This window comes from Gavialis gangeticus, unplaced genomic scaffold, assembly GCF_001723915.1.
Source record: "Gavialis gangeticus isolate Ggan-Ray unplaced genomic scaffold, GavGan_comp1, whole genome shotgun sequence".
NCBI classification, from domain to species: Eukaryota; Metazoa; Chordata; order Crocodylia; family Gavialidae; genus Gavialis; species Gavialis gangeticus.
This window is the reverse complement of record NW_017728992.1, coordinates 1,273,742-1,296,258: the sequence shown is the minus strand read 5'-3', so window position 1 is coordinate 1,296,258 and position 22,517 is coordinate 1,273,742. Positions and strand designations below refer to the sequence as shown.

General features: G+C 41.9%; 1 protein-coding gene across 1 annotated transcript in view; it reads right to left on the bottom strand.

Annotated features, from left to right (window-relative positions):
• GALNT1 (polypeptide N-acetylgalactosaminyltransferase 1) overlaps positions 1-22,517 on the bottom strand; it is a 264,061-nt gene that overhangs the window by 74,264 nt on the left and 167,280 nt on the right. Inside the window, exon 5 of the mRNA XM_019520618.1 lies at positions 11,012-11,178. Within this exon, the coding sequence (XP_019376163.1) occupies positions 11,012-11,178 (167 nt within the window). The remainder of the gene's footprint in view (positions 1-11,011; positions 11,179-22,517) is intronic.

Below are 22,517 nucleotides of genomic sequence, written 5' to 3'. Positions count from 1 at the left end.
CAATTTGTTCTGTTCTCTTTATGATGAGAGCCAACCCCATGATGAAGACAACATGTCATATTGTTCAGTGCAATCATCCTCTGAAAAAAGTCAGCAGTTACAGATACATTTTGAAAGCAGCTCTACTCATGTATTGCTGGATCAAGCAAAATTATGAAACGGACCTGAAGTATACATTTTTAAAAGACCCTTTCCTTCTGGAAAGACTAAGAAAGGAAGAGGATGACAATCTAAAACACAAGCAGCAAGACAACTGACTGGCAAAGAGCCAGCATGACAATGGCTTGATTTAATTATGGTATGGAAAACAGTAGGCTCTATTCATTGCAATGAAAAAGTTAAGCATTTTTTTTAAATTAAAAAAAACCCAACACTTTTTTCTGAAAAGATCTTGTTAGAGGTCACTGAATAATACAATTCCACAACTCATGAACTTTTTATGAACTACCCCTCTTTTTTTTTTTGTTAATAAACTGTAGAGCTGGTTCAATTTTTTTCTAATTTAAATGACATCTTTTTTTCAAAATCAGAAAAGAAAGTGTTTCAATCACCTCTATAAACATTGTCTTTCTGGTCTAAGGGTAGAAACAGATGCTGCCTTTCCTCACTTCCATACAACACAGTTAAAGGATATACATATCCATACCTTTTCTTGAGCCACAAACACCCAAATTCATGGCTGCGACAGGAGATCCCAGGGGCACATCTCAGTAGGCAGGGGAACCCCAACTCCCCTGCTTACCCAGATATGCCGTGGAGATCTCAGAGGCATACCATTAACTGTAGAAAGCCGAGCAGCTGCTCCCAGGGCTTGCGGGGCCCGATCCTATTCTGGAATTCCCAGGAAAACATGTTGCCCACTGTCCCACAGCATCAATTGGTGGGACAATTGGTGGAGCAGCTGTGCTGGGGCCCATTACAGCACAGCTGATCCACTTCATTTAGCTACATTTATTTCTAGCCTAAGAGAAAAAAAAAAGAGTCCAGGAGACTGCACTGTTCCTTAAAGAGACAACATTAAAGGAAAAATAGCTATCCTAATGCAAATAAACCATAGGAAGCATAGCAAAAGATTGGCTTGGTGACACACAACCCTTCAATGACTTGAAACTTAAAAAAGGATTCTAACAAAAAGTGAAAGCTTGTGCATATTATGAAGGATCAGTATAAGATTACAGTACAGGTATGAAGGAGTGGGGGGAATCAGGAATGCCAATGCGCAAATTGGGATATAGGTAGTAGGAGACATAAAACCCAACAAAAAAAAAAAAAATACTGTAAGTAGATTATAAACAGGGATGCTGGTTTTCTCTGCTTTAAAAATATTCCAAAATTCTCAGACAAAAATCCAAAACTGATTAAAAAACCCCCAAATCTGCATTTTCCTGTGATTAAAATGAAACCTCTCTGTCTGTCTCTCACATACACACACATATGTATGCATGCATATCAGTTGAACATAATGTTTTATTGATATAATAAAAATATTTTGGCGTTTGATTTGGGGGGGTTCTCTCATGGAAGAGAACTCCCTCTGCCCTTTGCTCACCAGGACGTGAGTCCAGCTGCAGATGATCCTTTGATATAAATGCCTGAGGTCACTGTTAAGGTTTTGCATTAGACAGAAAAAATGCGACAAAGCTAATGGTTGTGCACCTTTCTTGACACTCTTTGGAAAGCTGTGTGGGTGTATGTTGGGGGGAGGAGGGAGCAAACTCTCTGGATGTGTGGTGGGGGGGGCAAACTCCTTGCATCTATGTTTGAGAGGCGGGGCCCTGAAGGGCATGTAGGGTAGAGGGCAGGGGGCTGTGACAGAGGGACAGGGGGGTGGGTATGCATGTGTGTAGGGGCAAGGGTGAGGAGCCATGGGGGGTCCTGAGAGGAAGTGTAGGAGTATTTGTGTGTACGGGAGGGAGGGCAGGGGGTCATGAGTGGTGTGTGGAGGGGGCCCTGAGGCAAGGGGTTCAGGGGTTGTTGAGGGGAGCAACAGCCCCTGAGGGTGGGTGCGTGAAGGGGCTTTGATGGAAATATGCGGTAGGGGTCCCCGAGGGAAGTGAGGGCATATAGAGGGGGGCCGAGCCACTTAGCCCCTCACATGGGGGGAGCAGGTTGGGGCCCGTCTCTGCTGGCTGTCTGGGCTAGGCAGTACTGAGCCAGGCCTCAGGTATTAAGACCCGGTGAAGGCTGCATGGCACAGTGCTGACAGCAGTGGAGCCAGGCTGGGCAGAGCAGTATGTGGGTTGGCCATGCCACTCCTCCCTCCCTTCCCTTTCCCTCCCCATGTCCTGCAGCCCCCACCTCCAGCACTAGCCCCAGTGGAGCCACCAGCAACCACAGCCCAGTCTGGACTGGTGGCAGGGAGGTGGTGAGCAGTGGGACAGCCATGCGCCCCAGTGCCTGCAGCGCAGCAGGATGTGCATGGCGATAAGTAAAACCTGGGGTGGGCAGCCTGAATCTGGAGCCAAACCCTCAGCCACAAGGGTGGCTGGTACCGACTCTCTGTGTCTGCCCTGCCCTAGGCACATGCTCACCTCCAGCACCCCAGGTACCTTGGCCCCAGGCACCGCCTTGGCTGGGGCAAGGTTGGCAGCTGGGGCAGGGGGTGCTGCCCAAGGGTGTCCAGCCCTAGGCCAGGGGCGCAATGTGAGCCATGGCCACCACCTAAATCTCAGTGCTGCGGGGCATGGGGCTGCATCTAAGCTTGACCCACTGCTCCTCACGAGTAGGGTGGCCAGAGTGGTGCCCCCCTATGTGCCACCCCATGCATCACCTATGCCCTCCCTCCATCTATTTACCTACAAGCAGTTGAGGAAACTTACCACGATCCTGCCTGGCTGTATTGCTGGACGTGTGTGTACGTGCGCGCGCGCGCACACACACACACACGCACGCACGCACGCATGCACACCCTGCCTCCAAATCATCCTCCGCACAGCTCCAAGCGGTTCCTTGCAAGCTAGAACACTGTCAGCAGGCAAGGGGAAATCTGTGGTTTCCCACTTCAAAAGGGAAAATATGCATTTTCTCCTTTAAAGAGAAAAATCCACACCTTTCCATGTTAAATGGAAAATGCAGATCCCTAATTGTAAAGAAGAAAAGACTAAAGAAAGTACAGGACAGCTACTGAATGGGACAGGGAAACTAATAATAAATAAGGCAGAGAAAGCTGACATGTTTAATGCTTCCCCTCCCCCCCCCCGCCCCCCGACTACACAAAACTGTTCATCTGTCAGATAAGCACAGTTAGCAGTATGGGGAGGGGGAAGATAATCAGGCTGGAGTAGAAAGAACAAGTTAAAAATTCCTTGGAAAAGCTGAATGTTTTCAAATCAGCAAGGCCTGTTGAGATTCATCCTAAAGTACTCGAGGAATTGGCTTAGATTACTGCAGAGCTGTTGACTATTATCTTTGAGGAGACAAGGCAGTCCCAAAAGATCAGAAAAAAGCAAATATAGTGCCCAAGGAAAAGAAAGGAGGAAACAAGGAATTTCAGACCCATCCATCTAACTTTGAAACCTAAAATATCCTGCAGTATATCCACTGATTTGTAGGTACGTAGAGTAGGGGTTTTCAACTACATATACCCCTGGGGGTACTTTGGAAGGCCCCAGGGTGTACACAACAGTGGCACAGAGAAACTTCCAGTTTCGCCAGCAGCACGTCTGGTTTTGCTGCCATGCACCAGACACCCTGCCCCCCACGGGATCCCTTCTCATCGACTGATCACTGGGGGACTCCCTGCTTCTTGACCAGCCGCCAGGGGTACCCCGACCAAAAAAAGTTGAAAACCCCTGACCTAGAGGATTAACAAGGACCAACACACAAGGATTTGTTAACAGCATGATGAATTAAGCTGATTTTCTTCTCTGACAATGGGACAGGCTTTGCAAATTAAGTGGGGGAAGAAGGAGTGGATGTGCTGTATCTTGACTTTATAAGAAAATGTTTTCCATGACATTCCCAGAAATAAATTAAGGTGATCCAGTCTAGATAAAAGTACTGGAAGGTAGAGGCATGAATGGATAGATTATTATACTTGAGAGTAGCTGTCCCTGTCAAACAGAAAGGAGGTATCAACTGGCATTTCCTGAGGTCTGTCCTGGGTTTGGTACTGTTTGATACCCTCACTAATGACTTGGAGGATGGAACTGAGAGCACACTTCATAAATTAGCAGATAATCACCAAGCTGGGTACATGGCAGGCATTGGGAAAGATAGGATTAAGATTTAAAGCAATAAATTAGAAAGATGGTCTGAAATAAATGACGATGATAACAATGCATCTGTAAATACGTTTAACAAGATTTAAAAGAACCCTGATGTAGGACAATAATAATTACAATTATTTTGGGGGATAATTTTTGGTTTAGCTCAATTCATTTTTTTCCTGCTGGAAATTTATATTTTCATAATTTGTGCAGATTTGCACCTAGTTTTACTTAAATTCTCCTACTGCACCATCTTCTACAAAGTAATTAAACAGAAAAGAGTTTCTCAAATATTTTCTGGCAGCACTAAAACAGAGAAAGCAGAGGTAACAAAAGTCAACGATTTAAAGAGGTGTAGAAAACTGGAAAGATAACTCATTACAACTTGTACAAACAGTTCAAATACTGATTTATAAAATGTTTGCATTTAAGTGATAAATATTTTTTAATAGAAAAGTTTCAGGTTTCAAACAGGGGTGTAGGTTATAGCTGAGTTGGTCTAAGGACACAGGCAGACCAGGTTCTTGAATCTGATGTATCTTTTATTAGACCAACTTAAATAGTTGGAATAAAAATTTTGGCAAGCTTTTGGGTTTAAAAACCCTTCATCAGACTGAGGAAGTCTCTGCAGTTAGTGCGTGCTCTTCCTGGATGGAATGAATAGTAAAGAAGCCAGAGGCTGGGCTGGTATGCAAACAAGGTTTCAAACAAGATTTTCATTTTTTATTTTCATCCAAAGACCTATGGCAAGCAAAACAAATTTGCTATATTTAACTTAAAAAAAACTGCTCTACAGAAGTTTCAACCTGGGGAAGCAATACTTCATCTTGTTCTGACATTGCTAGGCATAGGCAATGTGTGGTGGGGTATGCAGGGGGGCACGTACCCCCACCGAGATTGGTTGCTGCTGGTTTCTGTAGGTGGTTGTCAGCCCCCTCTTGCTGCCAACATGGCTGCCAGTGGACCCCGCTTGCCGCCGCTGACAGCGCAGACGGTGGGCTGTGGGTGGTTCCTGCTTGCTGCTTGCCACTACCCTCCCCTCCCCCTCCCCTGATACCACCAGCAGTGGCTGTGGGCGGTCCCCACTCACCACCAGTGTGCCCCCACCCCCGTTGCAGGAGGCACCAGTCATTCATGTTGCTACACAAATGTAGAAATAAGGCATTAAACACTGAAAGGAATAGTTTAACATTTGTAAAAAAATTACTGCCACAGTGGTACAGAACCAAAGTCACTGGAAAAAACTATCAGTGCAATCTACTCTAAAACTGGCAAAATAATTGGCTGGCTGGCATTCTGTTTTGCCTAAAATTTTCCCTGAACCTCAGTAGCAGATTCTCTCCTGATAAAACATGACTATGTCCTGTAGTTACCATGCACTCCTGACTTTGGCCCCAATAAATACAGATGCTCATTTACTTCAGTTCCTCGTTTTAACTTGCATCAACAGACGTAAAAGTAAAAAAAATTCCTGACTTCTGTTCAGTATCTAAAAATGTAAAAATAACAGAAATGCCTCGTTTCCCTAATGTTTTTCGTACTAGCATTAATAAGTCTGTGATATTATGCAAATTAATTTTGCTAAGCGCTTGACGCTGCCATGTTCAAAGCCTGCTTCAGGCAAGACTGCTGGTTTACTTTATTCCACTTAAATTGACTCTAATGCTAGAATTTGAAGTATGCTACTCAGTTAAGATAAACATTTTCTTTTCTAGAAAGCTTGTATTTAGTTCAATACAAGCAAAATACTTAACCAGAATATACAAAAATCCCACCCCCCCCGATGGCTTATCCTTTAGTCTTTATAAACTTTAAATTGTGCTGGACTTGGAACAAAAAGAGTTTTGTGAAAAATGTACTCAATAACCGAAGGAAAGAGTTGCAAAGTTAAAAGTTAGGTTTTTGTTAATGTAACGTTTCACTTCATAGTGAAAGCATTTCTAACTTGAAGCAGTGGTTACATAACTACTTTTACAGAAGCAAAAAGGTGGGGCATAAGGAAATGCAATATATAGCTATATAGTCATTTTAGTTTGCAAGCCACACAGAAATGACTTATCAATCTTTAACACTATTCTGAAGTACTGCCTTGCAATGTAGGTTGCTTTACTTAATAAACACACCATAAAAAGATGCCAAACAAGCTTGTATGTAAACTTGTACATATGCAAATCAACTCACTCTACTTCATCTATGACATATATCTTTACCATACACCAAAATATGCAAGATCTAGGTATTCCTCCTAAGGAACTACTACCCCAAGAGGAAAAATGAGAGAAGGTATAAGAAAGGGAATTAATGAAATCAAGGTTGCTGAACTTTCACCAGTATTTATCTGTTTTACTGTATAGCTAACTTTCAGTAGCACTTACAAAAAAGACTACTTTGTTTAGATGCATTAAAGCCTGATGCATTAACTTAAGCACACAAACTGAATGAAGGAACCAATGAGAGTTTTCCTCCTTGCATTTGGACTACTAAGATCCGCAGCAGACTCTCACAAATGTTCATCTCTGCTTCATGACCATCGCATGTAAATGCTCTAGCTGAAAATTAGCTTTATACTTTCATTTACAAACCCTGTTCCACCCCTGCCACTTTCATAGCTTTTAGCTGCATTCATGAATTAGTAATCCTGTGTGGTTGGACTAATTCTTGAACATTTGATCTGGATTGTAACAAACAGGACATTGGCCTTGCGGCTGGCTATGTGAGAATAGAAAAGGAATAGGATGTTATGTTTGAGTGTTAAAGAACATTAATTTTGGTTGTTATGGAGAATGGCTACCTATATTTTCAGTGATGTCTTAATAGAAATGTTACTAGCAATGAGTATAAGAACTCTGCATGGACACACAGGAAGAAAATGAGGTACGCCAGGGCATGAAGAGAGATACATGATAGCAAGGGACCTTTAAAAAAAAAATCACACAAAAGCACTCTATAATGCTAGAAGCAGGAGGAAGACCAAAAGAAGTGTAAGTCCCTTACTGAATACAGAGGGAAATTCATAATGGATTATGAAGAGAAAGCTGAAGTATTAAATATTTTTTTCCTTCTGTCTTCATGAATAAGGTCAGCTACCAGATGACAAGCATAGCTGGCAGGAAGAAGGGATGGGGAGGGCTAGGAATGGGGTAAGATAATCAACCTAAAGTAGAACAGAACAGGTTACAGATTATTTAGAGAGGCAAGATATTTTCAAATCTGCAGGGCCAGATGTGATTCATTAGAGAGAGTAGTCATGAAACTGGCTGAGATAGTTGCACAGCCACTAACTATTCTCCTTGAGGACTTAATGGAATTTGGGTGAGGTCATGATACAGTGCTCATCTTTAACAAATGAACAAGAATCCAGGAAATTGTGAAGTGGACACAGCTAGTTAGAGCAGGGGTGCTCAAACATGGGGCCACAGACCAAAATTCAGACTGCAGAGCCATCAAAACTGGCCTGTAGAGCTCCCCATGGGTCCAGAAATTTGGCAGTGGGGAAGCAGTGGCCATTAATATGGCCCACATTCCCAAACCCCAAATCCCACACACCTGATGGGAGCCAGGCAGCGCTCCCTTCTCCCTGTGAGGCTGCACTACCCCCCTTTCCCCAAAGGCAAGGCTATGCCCCCTTTCCCTAGGGAGCCTGGCTTGGAACCAGGCTATGTTCCCTCCCTACCTCCCCTGGGTCCAGGCCATGCCCCCTTTTCCCTGGGGACTGGGTTGGGACTGGGCCAAGGCCCCTTTCTCCCCACTGGGCTGGTCATGTCCTCTCTCTTCACCCCATTCTTGTGGGGCTCCTCTCTTTTCCCTCCTGTGGGGCTGCCCCCTGAGCCAAGTGCACGCATTGCAAAAAAGCCAATGGTATATGGGAATATATTAACAGGGGTGTTGCTTGCACTACATTTCTTCAGTCTATTCAGAATTTGTGAGGCCTCATCTGAAGTACTAAGGTCCAGTATTGGGCACCACACTTCAAGAAAGGCATAGACAAACTAGTAAGAGTACAGAGGAGAGCAACAAAAATTATTAGAGGTCTAGAAAATATGACTTAATTAAAAAAGAATAGAAGAGCTGGAATTATTTGATCTCTGGAGAAGAGAAGTGGGGGAGGAGGCAGGGGAGGGAGGGATTCGAGAGGAGAATTTATTAGCCGTTCTCCAAATACACGAAGAACAGATCATTTAGTCTCATGAGGAGAAGACTGGGTGGGGAAGGGTAGAGGTGACAGAAACCTGATTAGAGAAAAGGGATGGTGAAAGAATATTTTTCCATTTGCATGGGACGGACAAGGACTAACACTCTTAAAATTGCAACAAGAGAAAAGTAGGGTGGATATCAGGAAGAACTTTGTAGCTGTGAGTTTGGTTAAACACTTTGGTAACACCATGAGCTAAAAAGAACCTGAGGTGCAGCATATAAAAATAGCTGAATTATGCATGATCATACTCTATACTTCCTGACTAGAAGGAAAGGCCAAATGCTAAGCTACTTACACAAGACATATTTCTTGTGATGTCTCATCATAAAACATTTTCTGAAGGACTGCTAATTGAGAAATGTGTATAGTGTACACCATGGATATAGCAAAAGTATATCTGCAAGTAAAAGTGTCCACAAACAGCACGATGTTGAGGAACGCTGCAAAAAAACATGAATCCTCTCCCTTCCCCCACCCCTTGTATTTTATCACCTGAATCCTAGCTAATAATGTAACCTCTAATTCATCTATTATTTGTGTGAATTAGAGAAGTTTTACTAAAGTTTCATTATTCTTTCAAAATGACAGTAGGAATACTGTGGTTTTACTCAAATGCTCTCAAGTCAGCAAGTGACAAATATGCCCATTAAACACTTATTTGATGCCTTATGGATATGTTTTACAATAGACTTAATTACACATTCTAAAGTACAACATATTTTTCCCCTCTGCAGATACAACTCATGAATTTTTCTTGCTTACACTATTTTGTATTTAAATTGCTCAGCATATATATTCATTACTTCACCTAAAAATCCACATCATTTTGCTTAATATATGTCTTTGTTACTTGAAACAACTGCCAGTTGTGAAATACTGTTTTCAACAAGCTACCTCATGGGCATAATTGTACATGTCTAGGCATTTAATTATGAACCTGACTTTCCTAGACTTTTTTTTCCCCTTTCTGTAAGAAAAAAGTTCCATTAGTCTAATTGAAGGCTTCCATGGAACTTGTCTATTGCAATAATTTTATTTAGAAATAATCTACCACATCAGAAATAAATGTTTTGATTGTACATTTTAACCGTCTTTACTACGTGTTAAAGGCATATGCATTTTAAATATTAAAAATAAAATATGCATCTCAGAAGAAAACCAAAAAAAATACATTAATTCTCTAGCTAAAGACATAAAGGTGAAAAGGCTGTGCAATGGGTTCAGAATTGCAACATATTAATAATATCACAAAGCATGTATGATATAGTCAATGCGGGAAAGTTGTATGCCAATTTAATAAACATTCCCTGAATGAACAGAGTTGATCTAGATGAGCTAGCTTAATAGGGAGCTCTAGGAAATGCAAGCATGACAATGGCCCCAAACAAGAATATTAAAAAATATGGGAACTGCTGTCAACTTCAAGCACATTGTATTTGCCTCTAGTGAAGATGCAGGCTTGTTTTACTATGCTGGAAATGGAGATAAAAATAAAACAAAAGGATTTAACTGCTTTAAAACACAGTGTATGCTTGAAATGCACGGGATGAAATTGTTTCTTAAGTTGAAGGAATGGACTATGCCAACCAGACCTGCAGTTTCCCAGGAAAAGGGGAAGAAAATAGAAAATATATAGCTAACAGCAGCAGACCTAATTTATCCACTAAATCCTGAGGCAAGCTAGATTTGTGTGTGCACACTAGCCTGCAGTTGAGTAATTCTGACACTGAGGCAGCATCTTTGCAGACCATCAGTTTAAGGAAAAGATGATAAAACACAGAAACCAAATGCTTATATGCACATGTGCATGTTCACTTGGAGAAAATCCTTCACTACTAGAATGTTTGTCTCTTGTTATACAAGTCAGAACAATAATAACCATTAACAAAACAACATTATCCAACCAATTAAAATACCAACTACAATACCAACCATAAATTATTATAATTGAGATAATTATTGATTTTACATAGGAAGAGAAAGAATAAAATTCTAATTGATACTTTGATTTTATCATGAGAAAAACTGATTGGTTTGAAAAAAAGAAGTGTCATTTCAGAGGAAATTTTCATTCTATGTCATGGAACTTCCCATTTTGATCTAGAATGAAAACATTTAAACATCTGAATTTGCTACTGAACAGAAACACAATTTCACTTGGCCCTAAGCTTTGAATACCTATATTATGATTTTCAGTGCTTCATATTTTCTACTGAAGTTGTAGGCACGCTTTTTAAAGAAGAAAGATACTTTTGGGTTGGTTTGATCACGTCATTCTAGTAGATTTTATATGCTCTGCGTTTTTTTTGTTTTTGTTTTTTTATTAGAGACTGCAACATTAAAATGACAAGATGGTGAACTATCTTAAAAAGACAGCCAACGTTATTGTAACTTAAAATCTGAATAGAAAAGTAAAATCGAGTGGGTCATCTTTCAGTACATATTTGACATCAAAATGCTGGCACTGTTTCACAACTAATTTATTTAAAATATTCGCTATATTAAAAGCTAAGCCAATGGCAAATTTTCGTTTGTTTTTTTTTTTTTTTAAAAAGAAGCAAGTTATGGAGCAATTTAGACTGCGCGTACAAATCTTAATGCAACTTACCTCTTTCACTGGCATCATCTACAAGTACGATTTCTTCCAGCATGTGCCGTGGTGACCGGTTTATCACACTATGAACAGTTCGTAACAGTGTGCTCCAGGCTTCATTGTGAAACACAATAACAACACTTGTAGTAGGAAGGTTGTCCAGATATACCTTTGTTTTACACCTATGGACAGAAAAGTAAATCAAATACTTTACAGGTGAATTATGTCCATTTTAGTATTGATATCAATTTAAATAAAAATTTGAATATTTACATTTAAATGTAAATCCCGGATTGCAATATTTAATATTAAATACTATGCCTGGACTTATAATACTTAAGGGTTTTTTTGGTTTGTCTTTTGCTTTGGTTTTGATTTTTTTTTGTTGTTTTTGCTATTAGATAGCTCAATGGCAAAAATGCTCCTTACAAGAAACCTCTGAAGTGACACTTGTTACCTACTGGTGACACACAAATGTACATGGACATTACAGTATACCTATTTTGTGGATGAAGTTCATCATATCCCAGTATGCAAACTTTCCCCAGTAAATTAGACTTATATTCTTGTTAAAGGAAAAAAAAAAATTAAGAAAAAATATTCCTTAAGTTAGGAAGTGAAACTAAAAATGAAATCAGAAAAAAAAAAAAAAATCAAAGCATAGCCATAGGGAAAAAGTAAGTTAAAATATGTTTTTTTTTCATCTATAAAGTAATGGAGTTGGCATTTGGAGAAAACCTAGAATTAAGATGCATTTTGAAACTCTGCACTATCACTTTTATAATGAAATAAGATTATGTTCCTCTATCCTATAATCCTGATAAGTTTAAAGCATTTTCAATGCTTCAGTTACTCTAGTTACAAAAACATTCCCCCCCTGCCAGTTTACCATTTATTGGAGGTACTGTAAAAGTACCCCATAAATATGAACATTTCAATAATACTTAATTTTACCTAGCTAAAACCAGACCATTTTAACACTACTATATAAGAGCATGCCTTAAAAACCAATTTTAACCTATGGACTGGATAACTGTTTTCAGCATATGCCTCTTCACAGAAGCAGCTAGAAATACTAATGCACTGTTGTAACAGGGCAGGACACTGTTACTAGGAGTGTGGGGGAGTCTGAACAGCCCCACACCCTGGAAGCACCTCCTGATGCCCACCACAGACCTGGGAGGACTCACCAAAGGCTGGGGAGCCAGGTCCAGAGATGCAGTGAGTCTCCCAGCAAGGGAGCTGACAGGTGTGGTGAATGAGGACAAGTTAGCCATGTGGGTCAGCACCAGCTGGGGGAAGAATAGAAGATGCTGACAGCAGCCTCAGGGGGCTGCACCTTGGCCAGGAGCAGGCTGCCTGGAGCCTGGGGTTATTAGGGATTAGGAATTATTTATTATTCACAGTCCTGAAGTGAAATGTATTTTAAGATTTTCCAGTTGAGTCCATTTTAAAAACTCACAAAAAGTTATAAGACAAAGCAAGAAATCCCCATATTGCAGCTCCCACACCAATGTGTTTTTCTAGTCCAAAAAGTATAGCTTCTTTGATCGGTTTTGCTCTCTGCCAGGAGTGCTCAAACCCCAGTCTGTTCCCTGACGACCAAAATTTCCAGATCCATGGGCTAGAGACAGACATTCAAAAAGCCTGAACCTAAATTGATTCAATCTTTGCAGGTTAGTCTAACCTGGCTAGGTTGAATCAGTTTGTAACCCAGTCGGACAACCCAGAAACGCAGACACATGCCTACAGTGGCTCAGGCTAGAAGCCGGGGAGGGGGCTAGAGCAGCCCTCCCTTCCCTTCTGAAGAGTGCTGAGAGGGGCATGGTCAGGCCCTGGCAGGACACTGATTAGGGAGGGGTTCCCCTCCCCCCTCTTGATAACAGAGCATTTATCAGCTCTGTTATCAGCATTTAGCACCCCATTAAAAAACAAAGACTTGCTTGTTACAAGCTCTTCTTAAACACCTTTGTGCAAAGAAAGCAATGCAGGGATATTACCATCTGAGCTGTTAGCTAACTCCAAAAAGCCCTAAGCGGACACTGCCCTATCTGCCTTACACAACATTAGCTACCAGACCACACGCTGGCTACAGTCCCTGCCATGGGAGAGAGGAGGAAGGTATCTCTGCTTAACCAGCAAGTGGTGAGGTGGGGAAGTGGGGCAGGGGAAGAGCGGGCAGGGGGAAAGGGCAGTGCAGCTCTGCTGTGGAGCAGAGAGCCCCTCCCAGCTCAGAGAGCATGCCAGGATGCTGGGGGTATCTGGTTTTGCTTAAACCAGCAAAGGGTCAGGGACAGACATTGCATATACCAGTTTGACCCAGACCAGTTAAGTCTGATACTACATTCAACCAGGTTTACCTCAAACTGGTTCCATTTTCAAACTGGTTTATGTGCACTGAACATCTGTTCTGTTACAGGTTTAAACTAGTTTCTGACAATTTAAACCAGTTTGTGTAATATCTGTCCCTAGCCCAGAGGAACATTAGGCCTGGCACACTTGGTCAGGTGCCCAATCCCAGCACACAGGGCCAGGCAGAAGCAGCGCCAGGCCCTCAGAAACCAATCCCAATACCATCAGGAAGGGATGGTGCCAGGCCTGACCCTGGTGCATGGGGCTCTATCTGGCCCACAGACCACCCCTGCTCCACTCATCTGGCCCATAGGATCAAAAGGTTGAACACTGCTCTACACCAACAATAACCAAGACAAAATTTTCTAAGCTTGTCTACATGTATTTTGCCCAGGAAAATTAATAATTGTTGCAGTCTCTCTCTAGGGCTAGGGGCAGACATTACACACAAACTGGTTTAAACCTGTAACAGAACAGATGTTCAATGCACATAAACCAGTTTGAAAATGGCTGAAACTGGTTTAAGATAAACCTGCTTGAATGTAGTATTGGACTTAACTGATTTGGGTTAAACCAGTTTATACAAAATCTGTCCTAGACCCCTTGCTGGTTTAAGGTAAACCAGACTCCTCCAGCATCCTGCCATGCTCTCTGAGCTAGGCAGGGTTCTCTGCTCCACAGGAGGGCTGGCCACTCCCCTCTGCTCCCTGGCTGGAGCTCCAGCAGAGACTGCAGGCACAGTAGGGTCTACCTGGATTCCCCCTGCCTTACCCCCACCTCACTGCTCAAGCAGGAATCCACCCCCCATTCCCTTCGTCCCTCCCATCTCCCACAGCATGGACCCCAGTCCCACAGACAGTAGGCATGTGGTATGCTAGTGAATGCTGAGAGGTGTCTATGTGTGTCTCTCTCTAATTTCACTGGGACAGGCAGACAGAACAGCTTTTGCAGCTAATCAACAGGTCAGCTGGTAAGCTGTTTAAGAAGAGTTTGAATTAATGGAGAGAGGCTATTGTTTTGCTGATGAGGTGATAAAGACTTATCAGCTCCCTGCTGGCTTGCTTGCCTGTCTGTTTGCTGTAGACAGTATAAAGAAGCAGGGAGGGAGATTAAAAAGCTCTGTATCACAAGCAGATGCATTCACTGCACCCTCTTCTCTGCTTGCTTCAGACTGCTTGCAGGGGTCTGGCAACATTCCTGACCCTTGAGCAGGCAGTGGGGAAAAGTCAGGGATGGTGCAGGAAGACCCTAATCAAAGCATCCTACTGGGCCTGGCCATGCCCCCCCTCAGCTCAGCACAATGCAACAAGTGGGGGCTTCTCTAGCCCCTCCTGGCTTTTAGCTGGAGCCACTGCAAGCATGTGCCTGAATTTCCTCAGTCCAGAGAGAATGTCCATCTAGTTACAAACTGGCTCAGCCTAGCCAGGTTAGACTAATTTGCAAAGATTGAATTGGCTCAGGCTTTTTTAATGTCTATCCCTAGCCCAGTGCTTTAAGGTTTATGTTGTCATACTAAACAGAAGTTCCACCCTAAAAAATTTCCCAGTCATTTCTTAAACTGCAAAGGGCTGGACGACTTCAGAATCTACTAAGAATATGTCGTCTTGCCAGGGTTTTGGTTTGTTTAGTCTCTTTTATTTAACTAACTTCAAATCATTAAGTCAGTACAGTAAAAGTCAAGTCAAAGAATTATATATCATCATATATATTTACCATTACTTTCTACGAAACATTAAATATACTAAATACAATAGACCTGACAACTACATTGTTTCCTTTAGACTACAGGTTTGCGTGCCTTGCTTGCATGTAAAGAAATTACTGTTTCATTTGTTCCCTAGTTGCTAGGGAAGGACATTTAGGTCTTCACACTTGGAATAACAGATTCAGAGGAAGGACAGAGGTACTTTCATATCATCAACTTGCTGGGTAACAGCTGCTCCGAGTGACTCTGCAACTCCTCTTATAGCTCCTAACACTCCTCCAAGGACCTGAAAGAGGGAAGTCTTCATTTGTTGTTTTATTAATTTATTAATTTTGGTGACAGGCTGGTAGGTATCTGACCTGCTCCCCTCAGGATTAGGGAGGCTCTGTGGCATTGCTACTTTTTAATTTAAATTTTTTTTTTTTTTTTTTTTAAGAAAAACAAGTTTTTAAATGGTAGGGTGATGGATGAAGAGGGAAGAACTTATTTTACACTGATATTGGAGCACAGCTTTCCCTTAAGAGAAAAACAACATTTGTATGAAATTATTTTGGGATGCATTAATGCAACGAGAGAGAGACAGAGAGAGAGAGAGAGAAAATAAAACACAATCTTTGCTCCACATCCTCTTTCCTTCTGCCACCTCTGTCACTTTAGGAATATATTATGTAAACTTAGATTTATGCAAATATAAATATCTGCCAATATTTTAAAAAAAAATAAACAAAAAATATTTTACTCTTCCCACCCACACAGTCAAACACCACAGAGAGGAACAGGAAGGGAAAAACAGGGGACTTTATATTGCTCAAAGTCAAATGATAACTGTGATGAGAGCATTAGCATCCAAACAAAAAAATATTAGCATAACCACCATTATTGAGAAAATATTAAATGACGAGTCACTGTGTCTTTGGTTTGTAACCCAATAATTCAGAGTAGAGACTCTCCTTCTCATTTGCCAATCTAAGCATAATGGGACCCTACTGTAAGCTAATAATTAAATTCAGTAGTAATATTTCTAATAATGCTAATACCACAAAACTTTTGGATCTAGATTTTTAAAACTACTGCATATTGCTCTTTCCATTACACAATTTTTCTGACCTAATAATGAATATATTTTACCAACAGAACAGCAAGAGCTCCACAAGATTTAAAGATGACCCCAAATAACTGTTGGAGACATCAGCTGTATATTAACTGTATGTCATGTCACTGCAGAGTTTCCCGCAAGGGAGTGTTGCACAGAGATGCATACACTAGCTCAGGTACAGAGAACAGTATAACCATTATTGTGGCACTCCACTTGAGCTAAACTAGTTCTGGTGAGAACCAGAACACAGTCTGAGGCAAGCATGATAGCTCAGGTACCTGCACAACTGTATTGCTCCTTGAAAACACACTCTAAGGCCATGTCCAGACGAGCACAGACATTTGGTTCCCAGAAGACAAGCAGCAGCAGTGCACCTTGCGCCACTGCTACTTGTCCCCGGGGAATGCCTATGCCATACATGCTTACCTCAGACGTGGCAGAGGAGGCTGGGGCCAGCACTGTGCTTGCCCCAGCATCCTTACATGGGGTCTTGGGGGCCTCCCAGGGCTGCAGCTGCAGTGATCCTGCTGTGCGGAGCCTAGGCAGCAGATGGAATGTGGCTCCAGGTGGCCCAGCTTCACTTTTCAGTTGTGCACACTACTCATGCATGCGCTGCTCTGTTTTTTTCCCCCCGTGGTTTTATTTTTGGACCCCATAGATATCCAGGGGTCAAAACCCCCCCTGCTGACTGTGTAGTATGTGGCTCTGCAGATGTGTGCCGCACAACACACCACACCACCACTCACGTCTGGGTGTACCCTAAAGGGCCAAATTCTATTCCACTTACTACTCCACTCTGTTTGGGCTTATAAAAAAGTTCGTTTTTTTTTTTATGGAATGCCTTCCTTTTTGCCTTAAGATTATGTCCCAAAAAATAGAAAGGAGCAGCACCACCCATATATCTATTGCATTAAAAAAGTTTTTGGGGGAACTTGAACAGAGTGGAATAGACATGCATTTTGACACCAAAGTAGTGGAATAAGGTCTAGTCTTCAGTAGTTCTTTCCTTGGTCCTCCACTTGTAAGCTGTTGGCTATCTCTGCATCATTAGATTACTGTGGCTCCCAAAACATGCTGGGTACTGTTAAAATGCAAGTTTATTGTTACTGTTCTGCAATCCAAAAGAGAAAAAACAAGTACATAGGATGACTGCAATTTACAACAGAGCAGCATGGCTAGTCGTCTTAATTATATAGATTTTATTTTTATGTTAATACCAATGTTCTTTCCACTTCCACCATAAAAGCCTTTCCTCTTCTCCCATGACAAAATATCCAACTTCAGTTTCACCATCTGTGGGCTCCAGCCTTTCAACATTTGATCTCTTGCCTCCAGGTAAGCAAGTTTCACTCAGATGAAAGCAAAAGAAGTAGGCAACAGTTAAACATGTTTTTTGCATGCATCACAGAAGAAAGAGTCAGAGAACAGATTTAAATAAAACAGAAAAAAACAGACTTAAGCAGCAGCACAAAAAATATCAAATCATGGAAGTGTACAAACAGGGAAACAGGCCTGGCACCAGCAGAGAGAACAAATGAAGGAGGGGTGTTTAAATGGGGGAGGAATGGAAGACAGTAAAGTTGCATAAGGCTTGAAGATCATGCTCATGCAGCAGAGATGTGGGAAGAATTAAAGAAAAACCATGGTGTGGTCTGAGTGAGAGACAAGGTAGACATGGTGTCTCCTTCCAAAAACAGATTCCATTTACTTCAGACTACAGGCTCTTGTTAAAAATCACCTGGACCAGGGCTGTCCAACTGGTAGCCTATGAAAGGTTAGCACATGACCCTAAGCCCCACAGCTGCCCCCATGGTTTTGGCTGTAGTAGCAGTCTGGATCTCAGGATTTCACCTCCTTCCTCCAATTTCTGCTGCATACCCTTGCCCTAGGGGGTGGGGTGCCATGTTGCACCCCTTTTGTTAAGGGAGCCAGTAGTCCTGGGCCACAAGGTAGCCTACAGGGAGTTGAAGGTGAGGAGGGGTACCATGCCATATAGGGAAGTATCCACCTACACACGAGTATAAGGCAGGGGGAGGAGGAAAAGAACAGCCCTCATCCAAATCGTTTTAGTCACAAAAAGTACACTTAATAGCTGTATCGTCTTATCTTCAAATTCAAAGCCACCTTTTTTTTTTTTTTTTTTTTTATTTATGCAGGCCTCTGCTACATACTCCCTTCAATTAGGCAACTAATGGGACCTTTAGTGAAGCATCAGCAGGATTGATGTGCCCCTGTTTGAATAACTGTCTACGTTCACTTCTTCAAACAAAAGTGACTTTTTTAGTAACATTACTCCTTGTCGTCAAGTGGAGGCGCCACAGACTAAACAGCTGACCCATATTAAAGTATTTTTAGTATAATGTGCCCCTTATGCCATATACAATGTTCCTACCTACAGTACAATCAGAGTATCATTATAATAGGGTCACTCATTTACTTTTCTTTCCAAATGTACATGCTAGCGAAAGTTCAATCAAGCTAACATGTTAATCACACTTTGGATGTTACAATCATTCTTTTCCTTTATTTGGTCTGAATCAAAAATCTCTTTTCCTACGTATTTCTACTTTGTAGTAAAAGAATAATAGGGAAAGCAGTTTCTTCCCAGTGATGACCCAGCTGGATTTGAAATTATATCAGGCCATATTATTGAACTCTTAGGTTCCCATTCACCTATTCAGATAAAAATTCCACTATCACAGTCCCTTTTCCCAGTCTGAAATGTTTAGACCTGCAACTCAAAATATACGTTCATAAAACACAAAATGCTGTGCAGAATGTTCTCACTGAGAGGAACCTCTGAAAAAAATATAGGGAAAGTGGCTGATAGTGGGTGAAATGGATAGAATATCAACATAATTTTAAAGACCCACTGATTTGCTGCAATACCATTCCACACTTCCCACAGAAGAAAGAGACCTATATTGATGTATGTGAAAACCTGGTCTAGACCAGAATTGTGACGATCCAGAACAGTGATTTCTGTTCTGGATTAGTTAAGTAAAGAGGGTTTGTGAGGGACACAAAGAGCCCAACACTGCCAGGAGCACAAAATACAGGAATGTGATGACAACCAGTATTTACATAGTGGGGGCTGAGAGAGAGACTACTGAAAGTAATATTGACAAACTATAATATCAGTAAAAGTAACAGTGAAGCCTATATTCCTTGGATAGTTTTAACTATTTCATAGGGTCCAGGGCAGTGATTTTCAACCCGTGGCCTGTGGCCCCCCATTATGTCTAAGGGGTCTGCAAAACCCCTACGATACTACGATCAATCAAAAGTATGTGAATACCCACGCTTAAAATTCAAAAGGGCCCACACCTTCATTCAAAATTTTTAGGTGCCTGCAAATAAAAAAAGGTTGAAAACCACTGGTCTAGGGTATTAGAGGGACTAGTTTACTCCTTTAAAAACTATTTCAAACAAAGTCTAAGGGAGGAGATTCATCTTCTTCTTGGGGTTCCTAAGAACAAAACTGTTCCTTATGATCAGAGAAAGTTGTGGGGGTTGATGCTAATTTGGGGCCAGGGTCTTTGGAACAGAAGTGACACTCACTGTACAATATACTGCAACTCATTCCAAACTTGTGATAAGGGCATTACTTTTAAACGAAAAACATTTTAAAATATTTTATGTTTATAGAACTAAAGTTTAACAAAGATGCTAGATTCTGCTTTACTTTTCTAAAAAACATGTAAAATAAGTCAGCAGATAATGTTACAAAGTTGGATTCATTTACTGATAAGTCTTTATGTCTCTTCAGCTATTCTGTTTTACAGTACAAGCTGTGGAGAATTAGACAAAGAATGGAGAATCAGACAAAGAATTTGTTAAAACTGCTACTAGTGAGTCATTTTAACTATATCTTACAATGTTATTACATACTATCAGAACGTATACCCAGAAAGTAGTAAAGATAAAGCTACCCAATGCAATCTTAATTGTATGATTTAAGTATTTAATTTTACAACCTTAATATGCTTAGCACGCAGAGTCCTAAGGTTTTTAAAAAAACAGACGAACTAAAAAAAAAAAAACCTAGAAGAGGCACATTTTTCTTCGAGTTAGCTGCCAGCAAAGGAAGACCACATTAGATCAAACACAACACTAATGGAACTAATGTGAAACCACTAATGTACAGTAAAGCTACTAATGTAATATAATGGAACAATAGCTTACACATTTAAAAGTAATCCTATTTTTACAGTTGCAAGTCCAAGCTCAAAGTTTTGGCCAACTTAGGGGCAGTTTGATAAGTGACTAAAGCTTGGGTCTGCCACATTTAAGACCCAAGTACCATTTCTAATTACCATAACTTTTAAATAGGCCATACTCAATAAAAGGGCTTTCAGGATGCAGAATTAGCAGTAGCTTGGAAAAGCAGGTATAAAATTCATGATCTACTGGCTCTCAAGCAAGTGTACCTACCCAACCAAGGCAAAATGTTATTGTAATGGGAAAAATAAAAAAGCTGGGAACAAAAACAAAAGCACCTAGTTTGTCTCCCCATCCAAAAGTTAAGTAGTATGGCATGTAGACAGTACATGCAGTGTGCTAATCGAACGTACAAAGAGATTCCTAGCAGCACACCTCTACCAAACTCTGCTAAGCAAAAGAGATAGGAGTAGCAATGTTTGACACCTTACATCTTAGCACACTTTTGATGAATTTTCAGGGAAAGCTAATACTCAGACCCCAGGATATACTAAGGTCAAAATTCAAGTGATGTTGGTGCTAGTATTGCTTGCCAATAATGAACGTTTTTAACATAATACAGTTGTTAACAAGTCATTCAATATGAACAGCATTATTTTTGGTACAGTTTTTAATAGAACTTAACTGGGACACACTGGACGCATCTACACATGCATTTGATCTGGGATCAGTTTACTCGTTAGTAAATGCTCCCGGGCAGGCATCTACACATGCAGAAACAGATCTGCTGTTAATGGCAGCAAACCACTCCTACTTCCTGGGGTCCTGCAATTGGCTCCTGCCATCACCAGGGGGAGCCCTAGGCTCCCCCTGGGTGCTAGTCCAGGGGCTAGCAGAGAGCACTGGGACAAGAGATAGTTGTCTCTTGGCCAGAGCTGGGACATTACACCTTGACTCCAGGGGCTGCCGGCTGCTGACAATGTCCCTCTGCCCCAGCAGCAGGAAGCTCCTGGTCCTGGTTCCCTGATCAGAGACAGGGGACTTGGAAAGAGCTGCAGGGGAGGGGTAGAACCCCGTGCTCCAATCCAGCACTGGGGCAGCTAGCTCACTGCTAGCTGCCCCACCAGCAGACTGGCACAGGAGGTTGGGACCTACCCTACCCCTGCAGCTCTTTCCAAGCCCCATGCTTTGATCACCTGATCACAGCACAGGGCTGAGACCTGCCCCTGACCAGGATAGTTCCCAGCCCCCACCCACATGTGGGTGAAGGCTGGGGAGCCTGTTCTCTGCTCAACTCCATAAGCACAGAGTTGGGTGGGGAACAGGCTAGGGATCTTCTTCCCTGTTCAACTCTGTGAACACAGAACTGGGTGGGGAACAGGATCCCCAGTCCTTGCCAGCAGGAAGCTCCCAGTGCCAGCTCCATGACCACAGGACTGGAGCTGGGAGATGACGGTTTCCCAGTGCTGGCCCCACCATCGCACAGCTGGTGCTGGGAGATAAGGATCTCCTAGCCCCCTGCTCCCTGACTGCAATGGTGGAGTGGGTGCTGGGAGATGAGCATCTCGGAGCAGGGAGCTTGGAGCTGCCAGGACATAGTCCCCACCTGGGCTCCAGGGGCAGAGCCCACCCCAGCATCAGGCAGCTCCCAGGGGCAAGGAGCAATCTCCCACCCCCTGGTGAACGGCTGAACAGGAACAGATTTGCTCCTGGTCAGGCATCTATACAAATGCTACTGCGCCATTACTAATCAAATGTAAAATCTGTTACTTACATTTGCAGGTAGCAATTTTACTTCCAATTAAGAAGGTTTACTGTGTAGTAACCATGTGCATGTGTAGATGCACATGCTTACTGCACAGTAAACTATGCTAATGCACAGTTAAGTGTCTCGTGTAAAAGCATCTGCATTATAGTATCCTTACATTTTCAAGTATGTGCTGTTTTTCATCAACCATGAAGATAACAAGCCTACCGATTTAAACGTATGATTTGTATACAAGGAAAACTTCTCTCAAATCGAGAAGTTTAGTTTCTGATCATTTAGATTTTCCTGGATATTAACAGCTTCTTAGTTCCTTTACGAACAGGGCTGCTATTTAACAATAACCTGGATTCCAAAGCTAATATTTGAAGTACAGTAAAAGCTTTGTTATCCAGCATGGGGGGGGCAGTTATCTAAAAATTCGGGTCACTTGAAGCAGGGG